We start from the raw sequence: 24244 nt of genomic DNA, 5'->3' as shown, positions 1-24244 counted from the left end.
TTCATTATTAACAAATATACATTATTAAATTTGAAAACATGTTATACAAAATCATTGGATACTTACCTAAATCGTAGACTCTTATAATTGATATAGTCATCAACACCCTTCTTCTTTTTTGTAAATTAGTCAAATAATATAAATAAATAATGATTTAGGTAAATTAGTCAAATAATCCAATAAATAATGATGATATTTTCTTTCTTATCATCATTTTTTTTCTCTAAGATCACAATATATTCAATGATTTTAGATTAATTAATCTATAGTCCTATTTACTCTATGATTGGTAGGAGATGAATAGGAATTCAAAATCATACATATATATATATAATCTTCCAAATTTTAAACTTATTCTCTTGATATAAAAACGACATCCTTATTAAATCTCACACCTCTTTTTTTTTTTTCCCTTTTCTTCCTCCGTGTCCAATCCACACACTAGTTAAATTATAATGTCTACTCTATCATTTCGAATACAACGTGTTTTTTCCTTTAAATTCAATATAAATATAACATATTTTTAAACTATATCTTCGTATGGAAGACTTGGTTGTATGTTATCTTCCTTTTCTAATATTTCTCTACTTTAAAACTATTAGCCAACTCTTGCATGATGTTATTATAATGAAAGCCTCAAATAGAAGAAGACCATAAGTAACCACATTACATAGAAATACCAGTCTTCAAACACCATAAATAAAGTAGTCCATCTTTTTTTATATCAACGACATAAATTCTTTTTTCATTAATCATAGCCAGCATCTACAAATCTAAAATACCATATAAATAAAAAGTAGAGTAACTACGTACCTTCTCTCCATCTACCATAAAGTCTTGGATCATCCAAAATTTTAGAATTAAAGTCTAAACAATCATCAAAAGATTAAATACCATTGTACCCAGAACCAATCATACATATCATCAATCATATGGAAATAAGCATGCCTCCATGCGTCTTTGAGGAAGAGAATACCACAAAAGGTCCAAAATCCCATCACATATCCTAGTACCATGCTGATATAGAACCATAGCCACTCGGGATTCTCCTTCTTGTACTCTTGCAAAATATTTTGAGTTGATTTATTGTTAAAACAACTTTTGGAAATTGGTGGTCCACATAAGTCAGCATTGCCCATATAGATGGATGGATCATTGAGTGTTTGGAGTTGATGACCAGATGGTATCATTCCCGAAAGATTATTATACGATAAATTCAAATAGCTCAAGAAATATAAAGCCGATAAACTCTCAGGAATGTTACCAGAAAGGTCATTTATCGATAGATCAAGGGATTCTAATGATATCATTCCTCCTATCTCCCAAGGGATTTTCCCTTGTAAATGATTTCTTGACAAATTCAAGTTCTTGAGTCCCGCAAGGTCTCCAACTCCTTTTGGTATCTCTCCGATTAGATGATTGTTTGAAAGATCCAAACTTTTCATAAGTTGCATGTTGCATTGTAAATAATGAAGATCTTGTCCCTTCGTAAAGACATCTAATTCATCAGAACAAAAATCAGAATATTGTGATGTAGATCTCATGGCACTTAAATTACTAAAGTTGTGAGGTATTGATCCAGAGAAATTGTTATTGGCAAGATCCATTATTTGAAGCTGTTCAAATCTAGCAAGTTGCCAAGGAATAACTCCAGAAAACATATTTGAACGTAGACGAAGTACTTTCAGTTGTTGTAGATTTTCTCCCATCCATAGCGTTATACTTCCGACAAGATTATTTTGAGCCAGATCAAGAAACCATAAATTTGTACAATATTTCAATGACAAAGGAACCTCACCCGAAAAACTATTATTTTTTAGTTGCAATAGCTGAAGCTCACTTAAAAATCCGATCGTGTGTGGAATTTCACCCGAGAAGTGATTGTTGCCCAAATTCAAGAGAGAAAGATTTTGTAATGATTTTCCCAGACAATAAGGGATCTCACCAAGTAATTTGTTGTTCGAAAGGTCAAGGTATTCGAGACCACCTGTCCATTGGCAGATTGATGAAGATAAGCCACCATCAAGCATGTTATTTGAGAGTCCCACTGATCTAACATGAGGCCATATCGGCAATTGCTCTGTAAAGGAATTATTGGAGAGGAATAGAGTCTCAAGTGTAGATGGTAGCATCGTTGGCAATCGACCTTCTAATCTGTTGGAGTCCAAATATAATCTTTTCAACTTGGTGAAGTTCAAAGAAGATGGCAGCTTGCCTCCTATTTGGTTGTTGGAAAGGAATAAATCTGTGATGGTAGAAGATGAAATATTCCAAAACCAAGCGGGCATTGTCCCTGCAATTTTACAGTCTGCCAAATATAATTCTTCCATCTGTGTTTGAAACTGCAACCATTCCGGAAATTGAGGTCCCAACTGACAATTGGTTAAATATACTAATCTGAGTTGGAAAGGGGGGATCCAACTCTGTCCAATTGATATGGTGATGGAGTTGTCATACAAGTCTAATACTTGCAATCTGGTAAGATTCTCCAATTGAACTTCTGAAATGACACCTCCCAGAGAATTTTCACCGAGATACAATTCAGTGAGATTAGACAACTTACCAACGGAGGAGGAAGGCATGGAACCGTTGAATAAATTGTTTCGGAGAACCAAAATGATGAGATTCGTCATTTGCTCCAGCCAACCGCTCAAATTTCCTGTCAATTGGTTGTCCGACATATATAATTCTTTCAGTCTACGGAGATCAACCATGGATCTCGGTACGATACCCTCGAGTTGATTGCCTCCTAGATCAAGAAAAGTAAGAGAGCCCAAGTCTCCAATTGTATCGGGAATAACGCCATAGAACCCAGAGTGATGGAGATCAAGTTGGGTAAGACTAGTAATATTCCCCAACCATTTGGGTAAGGTGGAGTCGAAATTATTAAAGGAGAGATCAAGGACGGTAAGAGAGGAGGTGAAGTTGACGTGGACAACAGAAGCTGGGATGGTATCGAGACCAGCGGAAGACATACTTAACACTTGGAGGGATGGCAGCATGTTCACGGATGAGAACCAATCTGGGGCACCGGTTAGGTTCAACCAGCTCAAGTCCAGGTTCTTCAGGGAGGTAAGATGGGAGAGCCAGTGGAGGTTGTCAACATGGGATGTAAAATCTAAAGCAGCACGTAGATCAAGAACGTAGAGGCTCGACAGGTTCCCCAGCCGAGCAGGTATTCCTCCCATGAAATATGTAGAAGATAGATTGAGGTATCTCAGTTTCTTGAAGGAGCCGATGAATTCCGGTATGCGGATTCTCCTGAAATCATTGACGCTAAGATCCAAGTGCTTCAAATGAGATAAAGCAAGCAATGACGAGTTCATCATCCTCTCACCGCGTAATGCCCGTTCAAACGTATTCCGGAGGTCCAGCATGACGACGTGGCCAGTGGTGGTGTCGCAGGTCACTCCCTTCCATGTGCAACAGTGGTGGCCCGTCCAAGAAGATAGCCGGTTATAGGTGTCGTGGATGCCGGCTTTGAAGTCCAACAGTGCCTCCCTCTCCATGCTGAAACACCCACTTGTCACCGTGGCCCGGTGGAGGAGGAGGGCCAAGAGGCACAACGAAAATGACGAAAAGAAGCGTAAAGGGAAACCCATGGCGCGCAGTTTGATGTCCCTCCCTACCTACTCCTAGTCGCCACAATTAGAAGAGCAGGACGAAGGTGGAGGTGCATGCTACGCTGTGCCGAATCACAAATTTATAAGCCAACTGATGCACACAATTTCTTCCATTCCATGGTCAAATTTCCATGATGCATGGGATTAATTGTACCGACCCGCTCTCCAAAGAAGACTTTGACTTATCAGCCCAATCGAAGTTTCGTGGCCATGCGGAGAGCACACAAGTCACCTTCGCCATCGGAGAGTTCATATGTGACGAAAGAGGTAATAGTTCAGATGGATGGAACCCGTGGTTATTATGCAGAGAGCTCATGCGGATCATGAACGTGAAGCCAAGTATGCATAGAATAGATCGAGACTACACCACTTTTGACTCAGAAACAGTTGACTGACTGAAATAACAAGAGTGCAAAATAGTAAGTATTTCTTTTTTGATTTCTTAATTAGAATTAAATTGCCTCGGTACCTAAGTTACTGAGAGAACAATACATACACCGAAAGAAATCCTAAGTATTAAGTGTTTCTTACCTACGCATCTCAAGGTTTTGATAGAAGAAGGTGTGAAAGAAAAACACTTCCATTTCTAAATAGAAAATATTTTTTGAAGGTCCATGCGAGATGATATATTTGGATTGACTCATGAGATAGATAGTCTTATTTTTTGAAGGTCCATGCGAGATGATATATTTGGATTGACTCATGAGATAGATAGTCTTATTTCTTACACATCAATATCAATCTCATGCGAGATTGATATTGATTGTGTAATAATCATAGTGGTCAGGAGATAGGAAGATGGTGTGTTTTCACAATATCGTTGTGAATCAAGATCTTGCCGATCACACGAAGGACAACATCAATACCATCAAAATAATAATAATAATAATAATGATTCTCGACACTAATTCAATCCCAAAATTTAAGCTTTTAGATTAAGTACCAAGCTTAGTATATATATAATTTACACATATTAATATTTTTTAATAAATATATTTTCTACTAATGCTATAGGGCTTATGGAATAAAGCTACTCGATGAGAAAGGTTCCGCTTTCGTCGAAGCTTTCACGCTCGTTGAGATTCGTGATGCCATCTTTACCTACGGGATTTGATGATTACATTGTCTTGACCTGACGACTTGTGAAGATGAAGTCTGCCATCGACGGCTAAAGCCATTTCGTGGACCCGCGCTTGACCCCTATTCTAAACCCGTCGGTCGCCGAAGCAGGTGGAGACAGCAGTGGGGAATAATAAGAGCGAGTGAGGGTTGACTTGACTTCAGTGTCGGGGCTCGGTGGATGACTTGCCTACTCTCGTGGTTCCCATTTTCTTCTTTCGGTAAAGTAGGAAAGCAGCCACCTTTGGTCAAGTCAAGTCAAAAAGGTCGAATCTTGTCCACGTCTTTGCACGGGTAAAAAGCTCCGTGCTTATCTCCTGCCTTACCGAATTCTTTAGTGGAACTTTCTCGTTCCCGTGATTTGGCAGCCTCCATCGTCTTCTTCTTTTGGTGCTGCGAACGCGGAAATAAAACCACGATGATCAGTTCTTTCTTTACTCCATTAGCATTAAAAAAAAACACTATTGACTTATCTGATTGATGCCACGAGATGACAAGATCCATCTATACATGATCTCCTACCTTGTCTGGTGATAATTATTATTATTTAAATATTCGAATGATTCTTTATAAAATTTTATAAAAAGCTGTTAATGTCATTCCTCAACGTATACATCTAGAGTAGTGGATATGAGGATTTCCTTAATTATCATTTAAAGAGCTTGTACGTCAATACTCCGTAAAAATTTATCAATCTCGACCCAAATCCCAATGGCTTCATGTGAATCTCATGACTAATTCGACTACTAGCCAATCTAATTGGATTGTGGACTTTAACGCCTCTCATCACATCACATTTGATCTTCAGAACTTATCTATCCACAATAATTATGGAGGAAATAAAAATATCATCATCGGTGATGGTAAAAGAATTCTCATTACTCATATTGGTTCCACAATATTTAATTCACTTACCATAACTTTTACACTCGATGATGTTTCGTGTGCACCTCATATTAAATAAAATCTTATTTTTATTTCTCAATTCCGTAAATAAAATAATACCTCAATTAAATTCTTTCTTGACTCTTTTCTTATTAAGGATTTGAGCATGGGGGCATCCTCAGTCCAAGGCCGGTCAGAACAAAGACAACATTTATGAGTGGTCGTCGACTTCGCAAATAACCTAGCCCACTGTTCACTCTTCAGGTGCTGCTTCGATTGATGTGTGGCATCAACATTTTAGTCACCACCCGTTCTTTATCCAGCAAAGATTACTTTCTCATTACTCTCTTACTACCTTTAATATCAATAGCATTATAATTCATTATAATGCTTGTCATAGCAATAAAAGTCATATACTACCTTTTGGAACATCCTTTGTATCTTGCTTTAAACCGTTTGAAATTATTTATACCGATGTTTGAGGCCCTGCCCCAACCCCTTCTTTTGACAAGTTCATATTTTATGTCATTTTTGTAGACTGTTTCACTAATTACACATGGTTATATCCTCTCCATCATAAATATGAAGTTTCAACAATCTTTACTAACTTTAGAAAGTCAATCAAAAATTTCTTTCAGTCTTCCATAATAACAATTTACTTTGATGGCGGAGACGAATATCAAGCCCTCACATTTTGCCTCATAGCTTGTGTTATATACCTCCTCAGACTCCTCAATTAGTTGGTTCTGTCGAATGCAAGCATCAGCATATAGTTGAAATTGGTCTCACACTTCTACATCGACATCTATGCCACCAACTTTTTAGTCAGTAGTCTTTCAAACTGGTCTCACACTTCTATATCAGACATCTCATTAATCATATGCTCACTTCAGTCCTCCAAGACCAATCATCATTTGAAAAATTATTCCGTAAGCTTCCAAGCCTTCAGAAACTCAAAATATTTGGTTGTTTATGTTATCCATGACTATGTCCTTACGCCTCACATAAGCTAACACCATGATCTAAGTCCTGTATTTTTACAGGATACCATTTTGAACATAACACTTTCCGATGCTACAAACCTCTAACTCAAAAAATCTTTATATCATGTCACGTTATTTTTGTGAACAAATCAACATTTCACATCTGCTTTGGACTCGAACGAAGTCATTGATATCTCCTTTAATCAATCACATGGTATGCTAATAAATTAAGAAGCTACTGATGCCAGGTATTGATAAATATAGGAGAGAGAAAGTGTTTAAGGAAGGAGACCTATGTGAAAAGAGAAGCAATTGATTATAAGGTATTTGTGAAAAGAGAGATTTTCTATAAGTATTTATAATAAATTTAAATCGAAGAAGTATGGTCCTATAAGGTCTTAAAGAAAATTAATAATAAGACCTACGTGATTGATTTATGGGATGATCGGGGGATCTTAAAGACCTTCAATGTTACGTATTTATATGATTATATTCCATGCAAACATAATTTCAAGGTAAATTTTTTCTCAAGTGGAGGGGATTAATCCGGAACGAGTAGAAAAAGATTATTTTTTCATATTTACTTATAAAATCAGTTTGTGAAAATATTTTTTAATAATATTTTGTTAATTTTATTTTTGTACTGTGTCAGAATTATTGGCCATGGATGGGGACTCATCACCAGCATTGTACTGATGTTTACATCCGAAGACTCCATGCAGCACCACTGTCACCGCCACAGTCGCATAGTAATATGCTGTCAGATCGAACTATTAAGGATCCTTCTCTCTCGTCTTCTCCGACCTTTTTTTTCTTCTCATGCTTTACTTTCTTCTACAAACAACGGTGATTGATTGTGGTATCAGCTGAAGTCTAAAGTTGTAATGGCAACTCATTCGGTGGAGTCATCAGACAGTCACCGATCCTTCCGCTTAGTATTTTTCAGGCCTTGAATTCCTTGCTCCGACTTAATTCTCTCACCCCTTTTTATCATCTACCGACTTCTGAAATCATTTTCCTAATAGATACGGATCATCACACTCAATCTCTTGATTTGAGAAAGGCCATTGTCCACAGCACAAAGAAGTGAGCAGAAAGGGAAGTCAGGCAACAGACAGATGCGAGGGGAAACAAAAAAGTCAAACTCGGTGAATTGACCTGCTCGGTGATTAGTGTTAAGATATCATAAAGATATCCATGTCTTATATAAATCAAATTGATTATTGATCCTTTAACAAATCGTTCAAACAATATAATATAATATATAAATCCGATCTGTCGGGTCATCAAACACAAAGAGTTTTTATAGTTATAGATATAACTATAAATTTCAGAGGAATCTTATAGATTTCAGAGGAATCTCAAAACTCACCCAAATCCAATCCATCTTACTTGATTTCTTTAAGAGCCACATGTACGCTAACATGCATCTAAGCCATACAAAGTATCGGCGTTTGTACACCATTTGGTTTGCTGTTACAAGAGAAAGAATCACCTGTTGCTTGCTTGCAAGTAAGTCCACAGGCAGTACTCATACATGGATGAATGATTTCTCATAGGAGACTTTGGAGCCTACCCAGCTCTCATCAAACATTATGATCCAAACACAATTTGTTCTCACACAATTTTACATTTACAAATTTGACAAACGGAAACTCTAAACTGAGAGACAAGCAAACATAGCTTATGCGTTTGGGTCACTTCCATCGTTGTTCTCTGGTTGCAAGTTCTCCTTCAATCGCATCACCACTTCGGTCATGGTTGGCCTCTGATGAGCAGAGATATCAACACATCTCATTGCTAAATCAATGACCTTTAGGACAGAGCAGTTGTCGTATTGCCCTCCGAGTTTTGGATCAGCCACCTTAGTGATGTCGGCTTCAGCTAGCCTCGATAGTACCCATTGGACTAAGTGACCTTTTTGGTTGATCCAACACGGCTGATTGACCAGTAACCAGTTCCAGAAGAACAACTCCGAAGCTGTATACATCACTTTTTTCAGTCAGCTGGAAAGTAGCAGAGTACCTGAAAAAAGAAATGTATCAATGTAGTACTTGGTAACTACTATGATACTTTTGGAGAAGAAAACTAAGAAGATTGAATATTGTTTTGACTTCACTCATACATTAATTTAACATTATTCCTATTTTGTAGATGTAAAAGGGGCAAAAAAACCATCCCAGAAAGGTGCAACAATTGTTCGTGATTCTCCTCTTGGAAAGTTAGCTAAGAAAGAAATCTGCATCACATTTGGAAAAAGAACATTTTTTTGTGTTTCTTCTCATTGTGATTCTCCATCATTCTCTTTTTCATTTAGTTGCCAAAGTAATTCTTAAGTTCTCTATAAAACAAATTAAACCGACTTGTCAGTAGAGGGGCAATCAAGGAAATCCTGAGCAATTCACACTGCAAATATTATCTGGCAAACTTCTGTGAAGTAGAAAACATACTCGGGATCTATGTATCCTGGAGTGCCAGCCACAACATCAGTAGATACGTGAGTCTGGGCATCGGTCAGGAAAGGCTTTGACAGCCCAAAATCTGCTACCTTTGCCTCAAAGTCATGTGTTAAGAGGATATTGTTAGTCTTCACATCTCTATGGATTATAGGTGGCACACATCCCTTGTGTAGATACTCCAGACCTGTTCAGAAATTGTTCAGTGGAACAGAAAGTGAGAAATTGAAAAGATATATAAAAAGCGATACCAATTGTAAGATCACCTTGTGCGGCTTCCACTGCTATCTGAATTCGTTCTCTCCAACTCAATGTTTGGCTATTTCCAGTTTTATCTGTAAAATGAACTCCATAAATTCAGCATAATGTAAAATTAACTCAAGAATATTATGTTGCACAGTTCTGTAAGGACCGGATGAATTTGACAATGCAATAAAGATTCTGAATATGTCTCAGATACAGTTAAGAACATTTTATCTATAGAAAAGAAGGTGCAGTTAAGAATCTAAAATGTTTATAAAAAATGAAAAATTGTACTGGATAAGTCAGTTACACTAAGCTGAGCCTGATGTACTAACTAGCATATTAACTTTGTTTGGTCTAAATCAGCCCACCTTTCGATATGGGACTAATCAGGGGTGTTACAATCACCTGCTCACTTTCGATGTGGGACTAATCAGGGGTGTTACAATTAGGTAACCCTTTCCTACTCGAGCCCCCTCACCATGCCCAAATGCTAGGTCGGCTCTTATACCAAATATCATGACCCGAGCCTGATGGGCTAACTAGCCTATCAACTACTATAAAATTGGTGTGCACTTTCTTTATGCTCTTCATTACTATTGTTTTCTGTTTTAATTGATTATCACTTTTTTTTAAAATCGACATCGTTTTTTCAAAAGCACAAATTCAGCCTTCTTTTAGTGTCGATTCGATCCTAATAGATCGTATCCATCGGACTAAGTGAAGCAAAGTACTTGAAAAAAGAAATGCATCAATGTAGTACTTGGTAACCACTATGATACTTTTGGAGAAGAAAACTAAGAAGATTGAATATTGTTTTGACTTCGCTCATACATTAATTTAACATTATTCCTATTTTGTAGATGTAAAAGGGGCAAAAATAACCATCCCAGAAAGGTGCAACAATTGTTCGTGATTCTCCTCTTGGAAAGTTAGCTAAGAAAGAAATCTGCATCACATTTGGAAAAAGAACATTTATTTGTGTTTCTTCTCATTGTGATTCTCCATCATTCTCTTTTTCATTTAGTTGCCAAAGTAATTCTTAAGTTCTCTATAAAACAAATTAAACCGACTTGTCAGTAGAGGGGCAATCAAGGAAATCCTGAGCAATTCACACTGCAAATATTATCTGGCAAACTTCTGTGAAGTAGAAAACATACTCGGGATCTATGTATCCTGGAGTGCCAGCCACAACATCAGTAGATACGTGAGTCTGGGCATCGGTCAGGAAAGACTTTTGACAGCCCAAAATCTGCTACCTTTGCCTCAAAGTCATGTGTTAAGAGGATATTGTTAGTCTTCACATCTCTATGGATTATAGGTGGCACACATCCCTTGTGTAGATACTCCAGACCTGTTCAGAAATTGTTCAGTGGAACAGAAAGTGAGAAATTGAAAAGATATATAAAAAGCGATACCAATTGTAAGATCACCTTGTGCGGCTTCCACTGCTATCCGAATTCGTTCTCTCCAACTCAATGTTTGACTATTTTTATCTGTAAAATTAACTCCATAAGTTCAGTATAACATAAAATTAACTCAAGAATATTATGTTGCACAGTTCTGTGAGGACAAGATGAAGCTGACAATGCACTAAAGATTCTGAATATATCTCGGATACAGTCAAGAACATTTTATCTATAGAAAAAAAAGGTGCAGTTAAGAATCTAAAATGTTTATAAAAAATAGACAAATTTCATGAGCTATGATTCATAATAACTCATATACCTACCAATGATCACTTTCATGTTAAATATGTCCAGGATCATGTAATTAATTTAGAAAAGTTGTGTAGATAATTCTAAAACAGACTCTATAATAATGAGCGTAAAGAACATTGATGAACCTAAAACACACTTTACAAATACAAAGGTGAAAAAGTTAGCCAAAAATTAACTGACTTAATTTTAGGCAATCACACTTATATACAAGGTTTGTCAAGCTTTGGTAGAATGGTAGATAATAAATTATTATTTATCAACCCACTGGTTGTTTATAAGTTTGTATTACACATGGCCTAAAAATTGACTCATTTAATCTTGATCTATTTGATAAAGAACTTAGCTTTATCAAAAGTTTAATCTCAGGCAGAATTTAGACAAGACTAGAATTGAAAAAGATCAGCATAATTACACCCCAAATCAGAGTTGGGAAGGTTCATCATAATGAATGGTCTTATGGAATAGAAACTTCCCTTGAAGTAGTGTGTGGTATCAACCGTAAGCTTACATCTGTTTTAGCTGTTCGCTCCAACTAAACCATAAAAATATTTAGATAAAGATGTTGTTTGGATGCTAACATCTACGGAAGATACAGTAACCAAGCTAGAAATCCTTGCTTTACGAGTCTCACTTTTGTTACCGTAGATAAAAGAGAAAAAAAAATCTTTTCAGCAATAAAAGAAGTTACTTTTCTCTATGATATCAGAGAAGACATGTCCTGATATTATACAGATAAGAGTTCTATCTCACTTCTAACATTGCCTTTTTGCTGAAGAAGAAAAGGACATTATACAACAAAATTGTATGTTTATAAGCTATTACTTGCTTAAAACCACTTACATAATTTTGTTGTATATTTTCTTCTCCTCAAGAAGAATAAAAGCAATGATAGGAGCAGCAGTATAATCAGCACTGGGACGACAGAGATCAGCACAATGGTGACTGTAGCAAGCTTCCTTCCTTCGCTGCCAATTTGACATGTACTATGACAGAGACATATATCCGGATTGTTGTCCACTCTTTGCAGAACATAAAGTTCATAAGATATTAGTATTAGGTAGAAGGAATTGTGGGAAGATTTGGGATGTTAGACTACAGCACAAACCTCAACTCAAGCAATCCTTTTGATTGTCCATCACACAAAGAAGCTGGAATAGGCCCATTGAGTCGGTTTTTTGACAAAATTCTGCAAAAAGTTTGATATTGCTCAACCATTAGCATATAATATGTGGAGAGAGAAGTCCTGAAGCATGCGCACGACAAAATTGAAGTTTTCGATATTGAAAATGCATGCACCAGGTGAATTGTGTAAGAGAGAAAAATCTGTTCTTGCACGATGTTATAATTATGCAAACATCAAATAGAAGAAGAAGACTGTAAACAACCACATTACATAGAAATTGATCTCAAACTCCATAAATATAGCAGCCCATCCTTTCTTAGATCAACAATACAAATTCTTTTTTCATCGATCACAACCAACATCTAGGAATCCAAAATATCATATAAATAAAAAGTAGAGTGATGACATACCTTCTCCTCATCTACCGGAAAGCCTAGGATCATCCACGCTAGAAATTTTAGGATTAACGTCTCAACAATCGTGGAAGAATTAATTTCCATTGCACCCAAACCCAATCATACACATCATCAATGAAATGGAAATAAGCATGCCTCCATGCGTCTTTGAGGAAGAGAATACCACAAAATATCCAAAATCCCATCACAAATCCTAGTACCATGCTAATATAGAACCATAGCCAATCGGAAATCTCCTTCTCGTGCTCTTGTATATCAATTTGAGTTGTTTTATTATCAAAACAACTTTTGGAAGTGGGTGGTCCACATAAGTCGGCATTACCCATGTAAATGGATGGATCATTGAGTGTTTGAAGTTGACGACCAGATGGTATCATTCCCGAAAGATTATTATATGACAAATTCAAATAGCTCAAGAAATATAAAGCCGATAAGCTCTCAGGAATACTACCATAAAGATCATTTATCGATAGATCAAGGGATTCTAATGATTTCATTCCTCCTATCTCCCAAGGGATTTTTCCTTGTAAATAATTTCTTGACAAATTTAAGTTCTTGAGTCCTGCAAGATCTCCAATTCCTTTCGGGATCTCTCCGATTAGACTATTATTTGAAAGATCCAAACTTTTCATAAGTTGCATGCTGCATTTTAAATAATGAAGATCTTGTCCCTTCGTAAAGATATCTAATTCATTAGAACAAAATTCATAATGTTGTGATGTTGATCTCATAATATTTAAATTACCAATGTTGTGAGGTATTGAACCAGAGAAGTTGTTATTCGCAAGATCCAATATTTGAAGCCGTTCAAATCGAGCAAGTTGCCAAGGAATAACTCATGAAAACATATTTGAACGTAAACGAAGCACTACCAGTTGTTGTAGATTTTCTCCCATCCATAGCGTTATGCTTCCGACAAGATTATTCTGAGTTAGATCAAGACACCATAAATTTGTACAATTTTTCAATGACAAAGGAACCTCACCCGAAAAACTGTTATTTTGCAGTTGCAATAGCAAAAGCTCACTTAAAAAACCGATCGTGTGTGGAATTTCACCCGAGAAGTGATTGTTGGCCAAATTCAAGAAATGAGGATTTTGTAATGACTCCCCTAGACAATAAGGGATCTCACCAAGTAATTTGTTGTTCGAAAGGTCAAGGTATTCGAGATATGTCCATTGGCAGATTGATGAAGATAAGCCACCGTCGAGCATGTTATCTGAGATTGACACAAATCTAACATGGGGCCATATCGGCAATTGCCCTGTAAAGGAATTATTGGAGAGGTATAGAGTTTCAAGTGTAGACGGTAGCATCGTTGGCAATGGACCTTCAAATCTGTTGGAATACAAAAATAATATTACCAACTTGGTGAACTTTAAAGAAGATGGCAGCTTGCCTCCTATTTGGTTGTTGGAAAGGTCTAAATATGTGATGGTAGAAGATGAAATATTCCAAAACCAAGCTGGCATTGTCCCTGCAATTTTACAGTCTGCCAAATATAATTCTTCGATCTGTGTTTGAAACTGCAACCATTCTGGAAATTGAGGTCCCAACTGACATTTAGTTAAATCTACTAATCTGAGTTGGAAAGGGGGGACCCAACTCTGGCCAATTGATATGGTGATGGAGGTACCATACAAGTCTAATACTTGTAATCTTGTAAGATTCTCAAAATGAACTTCTGAAATGATACCTCTCAGAGAATTTCCACCGAGATACAATTCAGTGAGATTAGATAGCTTACCAACGGAAGAAGGCATGGAACAGTTGAATAAATTAGATCGGAGATCCAAAATGATGAGATTCGTCATTTGCTCCAACCAACCGCTCAAATTTCCTGTCAATTGGTTGCCCGTCATATATAATTCTTTCAGTCCGCCCAAGTCTCCAATTGCATCGGGAATAACGCCATAGAACCCAGAATAATGGAGATCAAGGACGGTAAGAGAGGAGGTGAAGTTGACGTGGACAACAGAAACCGGGATGCTATTGAGACCACCGTAAGACATGTTTAACACCTGGAGGGACGGCAGCATGTTCACCGCCGAGAACCAATCTGGGACATCGATTAGGTTCAACCCGCTCAAGTTCAGGTGCTTCAAGGACGTGAGATGGGAGAGCCAGTCGAGGTTGTCGACGGGATATCCGTTGCCATAATCATCGACGTATAAAGCATCGCTTAGATCAAGAACGTAGAGGCTCGAAAGGTTCCCCACGCGAGCAGGTATTCCTCCCATGAATTGTGTAGAAGATAGATTGAGGTATCTCAGTTTCTTGAAGGAGCCGATGAATTCCGGTATGCGGATCCCGCTGAAATTATTGAAGCTAAGATCCAAGTGCTTCAGATGAGATAAAGCAAGTAATGACGAGTTCATCATCCCCTCACCGCGTAATTGCCCAATCATCTGTAGTATTTGTGTTTCGGAGGTCCAGCATGACGACGTGGCCAGTGGTGGTGTCGCAGGCCACTCCCTTCCATGTGCAACAGTGGTGGCCTGTCCAAGAAGATAGCCGGTTGCGGGTGTCTCCGACACCAGCTTTGAACTCCAGCAGCGCCTCCCTCTCCATGCTAAAACACCCTCGTGCCACCTCTGCCCCGTGGAGAAGGAGGATGCCCAACAGGCTCTACAACAATGACGAGAAGAATGATGAGAAGAACAGGGCGAAGGTGCATGCTACGCTATTCCAAATCACAAATTTGTAAGCCAACCGATGCACACAATTAATTGTACCGACCCGTTCTCTAAAGAAGACTTCATATGTGACGAAAGAGGTAAGACTTCGACTTGTCAGCCCATTCCAAGTTTCGTGGCGATGCGGAGAGCACCTTCACCATCGGAGACTTCATATGTGACGAAAGGGGTAAGAGTTCGGATGGACGGAACCAGTGGTTATGATGCAGAGCATCATGTGGATCATGAACGTGAAGCCAAGTATGCATAGAATCGATCGAGACTACACCACCTCGACTCAGAAACAGTTGACTGACCGAAATAACTTGGGTGCAAAATAGTAAATATGTGTGGTTGGAATAATAAATTAAACTTTATGATTAGATAGAATTTTGGAAACTGACAGCATCGGTCTCAATCAGTAGGATAAGCACTGTTTGACAGAAGTGGGGTCGTCTTCTTTAAATTTGATTGTGCATTCCATGGATTCTTTTTCTACACATCGCTGGCCAAGAAGACTTTGACTTGCGGTAAATTAGAATTAAGATTAGAGATCTAAATAAAAAAATTAATTTTTTTAGTAAATTAGAATTTATTTCTGTAAATATATCATAAATCTAATATCTTGATGATAGAGATACATAGGAAAACATTTGGGTGTTCTTAAATTTCTCTTGGTAGATTTAAAAAGGATTAAGATAAAAATCCTTTCGGACATATGTGAAATAGCATATAAGAAATTTCAGACTTCAATTTGGATTAACTAATGAAAATAATTTTTATACTGATTTATCAAAGAACAATAATCTTAAAAGAAATCAAGGTTGTGTTGGGCAACAAACTTGCTTGAACATGCAGATGTACGAACAACAAATTAAGGTAGTTTAGTGTATGTTGAAACTTTAGACCCTATGTGACCCGATATAAAAATTAATATATGAGTTCAATACATGAAATTGAATAATCAAAAGAAATAGACACACCCGATAAGAAAGAATAATCAACTGACTTATCAATCTTACTATGCATCTTTAGGTTAATCGTTATTAAGAGAGATTGATTAATAATATAACAGACGATTCTTACTACAACCCACCCAAAATTGAATAATCAAAAGATGTTAGTCAGATGTTCAATTCATGACTTTGGCATAATGTAGAGATAATTTGGTGTGCCAGAATCAACGTTTGTCTGACATACTTTATTTTCTGCTAGAGTTTCTTAATATTTGTTTTACTAGGAAGACCTGATATAGAGTAGACGGATGACTTGGATCGATTTTACTACTAAATTAGAGTCATATTGAAAGGGTTTTAAAATTTTTAAAATTAGAGTCGTTATGATGCAGAGCAACATGCGGATCATGAGCGTGAAGCAAAGTATGCATAGAATGGATCGAGACTACACCACTTTGACTCAGAAACAGTTAACTGACTGAAAGAAATCCTCAAGTGTTTCTTACCTACGTTTTGATAAAGTGCCAAAGAAAAACACTTACTAGACTCTTTTGGAGTGACTCCTGAGATAGATAGATTTATTCCTTACATTTTTGCATAATGAAGAATACAAATGCTTGACCACATAAATTTTATAAAAGTTATTTTGAGTATATGTTCCCTTATTAATTCTCTTGATTGTTCTTTTGATATTGTGCCACATACCACCATATTGTGGATGGTACCCATTATCCATGATCAAATAGAATTTTGGAAACTGATAGCATCGGTCTCAATAAGTGGGATAAGCACAGGCGTGGGGTCGTCTTCTTTAAATTTGATTGTGCATTCCATGGATTCTTTTTCTACACGTCGCTAGCCAAGAAGACTTTGACTCGCTGTAAATTAGAATTTAGATTAGAGTTCTAAATAGAAAAATTAATTTTTAATAAATTAGAAATTATTTTGGTACATATACCATAAATCTAAGATCTCGATGAGAGAGATACACAGGCAAACATTTGGGTGTTCTTAAATTTCTTTGAGTAGATTTAAAAAGGATTAAGATAGAAATTCTTTCCGAAATGGACATTGGTTGCCTTTGAATCCAATCCATATATTATGTAATCAAATTCTAATTTAACAAAGAACAATAATCGTAAAACAAATCAAGGTAGTTGAGTCTACATTGAAACTTTAGGAATTTATATATATATATATATATATATATATATATATATATATATATATATATATATATATACTTGGCCGAATAAGATAAGAGTCTTAACACATGAAAATTGAATAATCAAAAGATGTAAATACTATGTGATGTGATAAGGAAGAATAATCAACTAGCTTATCAATCCACATCAAGTTAATCACTATTGAGAGAGATTGATTAATAACATAATAAACGACTCTTACTACTTCAATCCAAAATTAAATAATCAAAAGATGTTAGTTGAATGTCCAATTCATGGCTTTGGCATAATGTGGAGATGATTTGGAGTGACAGAGTCAACATTTATGTTTAATATACTTTATTTTTTACTAATCTCTTAATATTTGTTTTACTACAAAGACATGACAGAGTCAACATTTACGTCTAACATACTTTATTTTTTGCTAGTCTCTTAATATTTGTTTTACTACAAAAACCTAATATAGAGTAGACGAATGATTTGGATCAGTTTTACCACTAAATTGAAACATAATTGAAGGGGTTTGTTTCTTTTATAAATATCATATATCTATCGATTTTAAGAGAGAGAGAGAGAGAGAGAGAGAGAGAGCAAGATTTGAAGAATATATATACATAAATGTATGCCACCTATTAAGAATATACACACATAGAGAGAGAGAGAGTGGAGTTATTGTTAGTTGGATGCCCAATTCATGCCTTTGGCATAATATAGAGATGCGTTGGAGTGACAGAGTAAAAGTTGCATTTAACATTACTTTATTTTCTACTCATAGTCTATTAATATTTGTTTTGATTAGAAAAACTTGATATAGAGTGGAGGAATGACTTGGGTTAATCTTATCATTAAATTAGCGCTCTATTAAAGGGGTTAGAATGTTAATAACTTAGGAGTTGTATTGAAGAGGTTTATTTCTTCTATAGATATTTTATGTATTTTTAGATTTTAAGAGAGATAAGATGTGAAAAATACTTATGTATTTTTAGATTTTTAGATTTTATGTATTGAAGAACTCACCTTCTGGGCAACTGTATCCATCTATTGGCTATTGATTCATGTCCATGCTATTGGCTGCCAATTCGGTCAAACTTCTCCTGCCTATTCGAGCATACAACTCTCATTGGTTAAGGCTTAACCGATAGAGCTGTGTTAGGTTATCATTTTTATTATTCCATAAAGCTAAAGACGATAGAAACTAAGGGTTTTGAAGGTGATGGCAGAGTTGTTGTCAACATCTCGCTCTCTTAATCATTCATCATCACAACATATGTCATAATATTTTAACCACAGTTCCACAAGTTTTCATATGAGAATTGCAAGGCTTAAACTTGTACGCAACTTAAATCCAAATACATGCACTTGACACAATACAAAACATATACATCCATATAATATCCAGCAGCGACATATTGAGCTCTCAAATACAAATAAGTTCACCAAAGACATCTCACTAATGGATTATTACATCACAAGTCTCAAGAGTTTGAACCATAAACAATATAATTTGTTGTCTTGATACATAACCAAATTCAATATACTCGCAGGCATCTGAAAAATTTTAACAACAGGGATATGAGCAACCACATCTTAGTAAACACCAAAAATCATATATTAGCAAAACTTCTCATGGATGCATTTTATAAAACTATACAATTATATAAAGAGCAAACATATCTTTACATGCTTTTCAAATCACAACTTTTTAGCTTAATAAGCACATAAGACACCATAATTTTTTAATACATTTGCATAGAAAAACATAAGTGTATAGATTTCATTTTAATGCCAAGATTATTATTAATCAATCATGAATCAGTATAAGTATAACTAAGCCTTCATATCTAAATTCATTGATGGTCATGACTATAACAAAGGGCATATATTAAAATAGAAGTCCAAGTGCTAATGGCTATGACCATATTGTATCCTGGTGATGACAAGGATCAAAATCACATTTAATCTCCATGATATAGGTAATACATTTATCTCTATGTTAGAACAACAACAATTGATAAAGTCTAAATCAAAACCAACTAATTGAGAACAATTAACCATCATCTAAAGTAACATATGGACACCTTATTTGAAATATGTTCAACAATATAGCATTGGAAAATATAATAATTGAATATTCTAATATTTTAAACAAATGCAATATCAAAAAGCTTATTTTCAAAAACCAATTTAACATTTTCAAATCACATAACTTCATTATTAACAAATATATTATTAAATTAGAAAACAAGTTAGACATAATCATTCGATACTTATGTTAATCATATATTATTATAACTGATATGGTAATCAAAACTCTCCTTTTCTAAATCATTCGAATAATATAAACCAATCCAATAAACAATCATAATATTTTCTTTCTTATGTGAGAATGACTATTTTTTTCTCTAAAATCACAAGATACTCAATAATTTTAGAATAATTAATCTATAGCTCTATTTACTCTCTCATTGGTAGGGAATGAATAGGAATTCAAAATCATACATATATATACTCTTTCAAATTTTAAACTTACTCTCTTGAAATAAAAACAACATCCTTATTAAATCTCACACCTCCTTTTTTTTTTTTTTCTCCTCTTTTCTTCCCCTGCCAAAGCCACCCCTCTCTTCCTCTAATTTATTATTATTTCGAAAGTAATGTGTTTGTTCCTTTAAAATCAATATAGCATATTTTTAAACTATATCTTCATACGAAAGACTTGGTTGTAGTTCTCTTCTTTTTGTAATATTTCTCTGCTTTAAAACTATGAGCCAACTCTTGCATGATGTTATAATTATGCAAACATCAAATAGAAGAAGACCATAAATATAGCAGCCCATCCTTTCTTAGATCAACAATACAAATGCTTTTTTCATTGATCACAGCTAGCAGCTAGGAATCCAAAATACCATATAAATAAAAAGTAGAGTGATGACATACATTTTCCTCAGCTACCGTGAAGCTCGGGATCATCCACACTAGAAGTTTAGGATTAACGTCTCAACAATCGTCGAAGAATTAATTGCCATTGCACCCAAACCCAATCATACATATCATCAATGATATGGAAATAAGCATGCCTCCATGCGTCTTTGAGGAAGAGAATACCACAAAATATCCAAAATCCCATCACAAATCCTAGTATCATGCTAATATAGAACCATAACCACTCGAAAATCTCCTTTTTGTACTCTTGCATAAAACAATTTTTGAAAATTTGTGGTCCACATAAGTCGGCATTGCCCATGTAAATGGATGGATCATTGAGTGTTTGGAGTTGATAACCAGTTGGTATCATTCCCGAAAGATTATTATATGATAAATTCAAGTAGCTCAAGGAATATAAAGTCAATAAGCTCTCAGGAATGCTACCAGAAAGATCATTTATCGATAGATCAAGGGATTCTAATGATTCCATTCCTCCTATCTCCCAAGGAATTTTTCCTTGTAAATGATTTCTTGACAAATTTAAGTTATTGAGTCCTATAAGGTCTCCAATTCCTTTTGGTATCTCACCAAATAATTTGTTGTTCGAAAGGTCAAGAAATTTAAGATATGTCCATTGGCAGATTGATGAAGATAAGCCACCATCAAGCATATTATCCGAGAGTGCCACTGATTGAACATGGGGCCATATCGGCAATTGCCCTGTAAAGGAATTATCGGAGAGGTATAGAGTTTGAAGTGTAGACGGTAGCATCGTTGGCAATGGACCTTCAAATCTATTGGATTCCAAATGTAATGTTTCCAACTTGGTGAACTTTAAAGAAGATGGCAGCTTGCCTCCTATTTGGTTGTTGGAAAGGTCTAAATATGTGATGGTAGAAGATGAAATATTCCCAAACCAAGCGGGCATTGTCCCTGCAATTTTACAGTCTGCCAAATGTAATTCTTGGATCTGTGTTTGAAACTGCAACCATTCTGGAAATTGAGGTCCCAACTGACATTTGGTTAAATCTACATATCTGAGTTGGAAAGGGGGGACCCAACTTTGGCCAATTGATATGGTGATGGAGTTGCCATACAAGTCCAACAGTCGCAATCTTGTAAGATTCTCAAAATGAACTTCTGAAAGGACACCTCCAACAGAATTTCCAGCGAGATTCAATTCGGTGAGATTAGAGAACTTACCAAAGGAGGAAGGCATGGAACCGTTGAATAAATTAGATCGGAGATCCAAAATGATGAGATTCGTCATTTGCTCCAGCCAACCACCCAAATTTCCTGTCAATTGGTTGCTCGGCATATGTAATTCTTTCAGTCTACGGAGATCAACCATGGATTTCGGTACGATACCCTCGAGTTGATTGCCTCCTAGATCAAGAAAAGTAAGAGAGCCCAAGTCTCCAATTGTATCGGGAATAACGCCATAGAACCCAGAGTAATGGAGATCAAGATGGGTAAGACTACTAATATTCCCCAACCATTTGGGTAAGATGGAGTTGAAATTATTGAAGGAGAGATCAAGGACGGTAAGAGAGGAGGTGAAGTTGACATGGACAACAGAAGCTGGGATGGTATCGAGACCAACGTAAGACATACTTAACACTTGGAGGGATGGCAGCATGTTCACGGATGAGAACCAATCTGGGGCACCGGTTAGCTTCAACCAGCTCAAGTCCAGGTTCTTCAGGGAGGTAAGATGGGAGAGCCAGTCGAGGTTGTCTAGGGATGTAAAATCTAAAGCATCGCTTAGATCAAGAACGTAGAGGCTCGAAAGGTTCCCCAGCCGAGCAGGTATTCCTCCCATGAAATATGTAGAAGATAGATTGAGGTATCTCAATTTCTTGAAGGAGCCGATGAATTCCGGTATGCGGATTCTCCTGAAATCATTGACGCTAAGATCCAAGTGCTTCAAATGAGATAAAGCAAGCAATGACGAGTTCATCCTCTCACCGCGTAATGCCCGATTAAACGTATTCCGGAGGTCGAGCCTGACGACGTGGCCAGTGGTGGCACCACAGATGACCCCCTCCCATGCGAAGCAGTCTTGGCCTACCCAAGAAGATAGCCGGTTATAGGTGTCGTGGATGCCGGCTTTGAAGTCCAACAGTGCCTCCCTCTCCAAGCTGAAACACCCACTTGTCACCGTGGCCCGGTGGAGGAGGAGGGCCAAGAGGCACAACGACAGTGATGATAAGAAGCGTAAAGGGAAACCCATGGCGCGCAGTTTGATCTCCCTCCCTCCCTACCTACTCCTAGCCGCCACAATCAGAAGAACAGGGCGAAGGTGGAGGTGCATGCTACGCTATGCCAAATCACAAATTTGTAAGCCAACTGATGCACACAATTTCTTCCATTCCATGATGCTCTAACTTTCTCCGCTCCATTACATCATGCGTGGAATTAATTGTACCGACTCGCTCTCCAAAGAAGACTTCGACTGAGAACACACAAGTCACCTTCACCATCGGAGACTTCATATGTGACGAAAGAGGTGAGAGTTCAGATGGACGGAACCAGTGGTTTTATCATGTGACGTAAGAGTGAGGGCCAAGTTTTTGTTCCATCATCGTAGGGGTAAAATGATAGATACCTAAGGATGAAAGCCGCCATGATTAATACGGCTTTTTGGAAACTGATAGCATCGGTCTCAATCAGTGGGATAAGCACTGTTTGACAGACGAGCGACTCGCAGGAAATAAATCCAAAAACGTGGGATCATCTTCTTTAAATTTGATTGATGCAGAGAAGATGAGCGGTGAGAAGCCTCACATCCCTAAGCTGCATTCCAAGGATTCTTTTTCTACCTACTGGTCTATAATGACAATTTTAGGACAGAAAGTGCCTCATCTGCAGCGTAATATGTTTTCTAGAGGCTAAAAGAGTACTGTATACCCCCTCTTTTAGAAGCATCCTCTTGGTAGAACTTTTTTGTCTAGGAAAGACGTCAAACAATATCATGGACGCGCGTGCTTCATACGGCAAGATATACCAAAGAAGGTTAGTTGGGATAGCTACTCAACACAATCGAGTAACCAACCACTTAGGTGGGCAAGACTCGTGAGCTTTACAAGTCTTCCATGTCTACTGGTGAAATGAAGAAGATGACTTGCATGTTGTGTGGAAGAAGTTGGCCTTTGCTGGAGTTGATTCCGTTGTCGATTGGGCTGACAGGTCAAGTCTTCTTCGTGGAGAAGCGGAGATCAAAAGTAGTCCATGGAATGGGAGAATTTTGCGTACATCCCTTTCCTTTCCTCATCAGTTGCTTTATAAACCATGTATGTTGGCTTTGTGATTTGACCGGCCATACACCTCCACCTTCTACCTGGTCTTCTGATTGTGGCGGCTAGTTGGGGGCAATGGTGGCAAGTGGGTTTTTTTAAAATGGTGAGGGAGGTGTTGGAATTAAACTTATTGACTAATGATTCTTGAAAGAGTTTTTTAGAAAAGAATAATTTATTTTAAATATAATTAATGTAATATATCTATAAAAACTTTATAAACCCGAAATATAAAAGTTTTTGATGCTATAAAGAAAGATAGAATATTTTGTCATGTCCTACTCTTCCTTTGTGTGATATCCCTATCTCTTCTTCCTAGTTCAATATTTGGTATTATATCTTAGCTTAAGCTATGGTCTCTTTTCCAAGTACCATCTGTTACGATCAAGAGCACTAAGAGGGGGGGTGAATTAGTGCAGCAGAAAACTTTCTACGATAAAAATCGCGTTCGTTCGATAAAAGTGATTTCGGTAGGAAAGCCGATTTGTAAATCACTTTAACTTTTGATTAAGCGAGATGCAGCAAAGATTTAAGTGCAGTTTGCAGTTATTGTTCAAATCAGATAGTAGGCGCAAACTAAAATATGATATTCGTACGAAAAAACTGATTTACGTCTAAATGCTGATTCGTAAATCACTT

At 36.7% G+C, this 24244-nt stretch overlaps 3 protein-coding genes and 1 long non-coding RNA gene across 6 annotated transcripts; all 4 read right to left on the bottom strand.

Moving 5' to 3' along the window:
* Positions 1 to 875: 875 nt before the first annotated feature.
* On the bottom strand, positions 876 to 3669 carry LOC135671469 (receptor-like protein EIX1). Of its 2 annotated transcripts, XM_065179620.1 has the most exons (2): positions 3338 to 3477; positions 876 to 3261 (listed from the first exon to the last, which is right to left on the bottom strand). In XM_065179620.1, exon 2 carries the CDS (start codon positions 3186 to 3188, stop codon positions 879 to 881), a length of 2310 nt encoding a protein of 769 aa, XP_065035692.1. In that variant the 5' UTR covers positions 3189 to 3261; positions 3338 to 3477; the 3' UTR covers positions 876 to 878. The 2 variants fall into 2 exon arrangements, with proteins under 2 accessions (XP_065035692.1, XP_065035691.1); XM_065179619.1 differs by having other exon boundaries at positions 876 to 3669.
* A 4309-nt stretch (positions 3670 to 7978) lies between these two features.
* Positions 7979 to 9469, bottom strand: LOC135671523 (uncharacterized). Its single transcript, XR_010512763.1, has 3 exons — positions 9333 to 9469; positions 9061 to 9253; positions 7979 to 8635 (listed from the first exon to the last, which is right to left on the bottom strand). It is a non-coding gene; the product is annotated as an uncharacterized LOC135671523 (long non-coding RNA).
* Positions 9470 to 10207: 738 nt separating this feature from the next.
* On the bottom strand, positions 10208 to 15332 carry LOC135671521 (receptor-like protein 11). Its single transcript, XM_065179717.1, has 5 exons — positions 14959 to 15332; positions 12564 to 14882; positions 11871 to 12216; positions 10743 to 10805; positions 10208 to 10663 (listed from the first exon to the last, which is right to left on the bottom strand). The coding sequence occupies exons 1-2, from the start codon at positions 15138 to 15140 to the stop codon at positions 13406 to 13408; spliced, it is 1659 nt and encodes a 552-aa protein (XP_065035789.1). The 5' UTR covers positions 15141 to 15332; the 3' UTR covers positions 10208 to 10663; positions 10743 to 10805; positions 11871 to 12216; positions 12564 to 13405.
* Positions 15333 to 18712: 3380 nt separating this feature from the next.
* LOC135671520 (receptor-like protein EIX1) lies at positions 18713 to 22820 on the bottom strand. Of its 2 annotated transcripts, XM_065179716.1 has the most exons (3): positions 22278 to 22417; positions 20322 to 22204; positions 18713 to 18932 (listed from the first exon to the last, which is right to left on the bottom strand). In XM_065179716.1, exon 2 carries the CDS (start codon positions 22129 to 22131, stop codon positions 20374 to 20376), a length of 1758 nt encoding a protein of 585 aa, XP_065035788.1. In that variant the 5' UTR covers positions 22132 to 22204; positions 22278 to 22417; the 3' UTR covers positions 18713 to 18932; positions 20322 to 20373. The 2 variants fall into 2 exon arrangements, with proteins under 2 accessions (XP_065035788.1, XP_065035787.1); XM_065179715.1 differs by having other exon boundaries at positions 20322 to 22820.
* Between the last annotated feature and the right edge of the window lie 1424 nt (positions 22821 to 24244).

Source organism: Musa acuminata, unplaced genomic scaffold (assembly GCF_036884655.1).
Source record: "Musa acuminata AAA Group cultivar baxijiao unplaced genomic scaffold, Cavendish_Baxijiao_AAA HiC_scaffold_1139, whole genome shotgun sequence".
Classification (NCBI taxonomy): Eukaryota; Viridiplantae; Streptophyta; class Magnoliopsida; order Zingiberales; family Musaceae; genus Musa; species Musa acuminata.
This window is presented reverse-complemented; position numbering and strand designations above follow the sequence as displayed.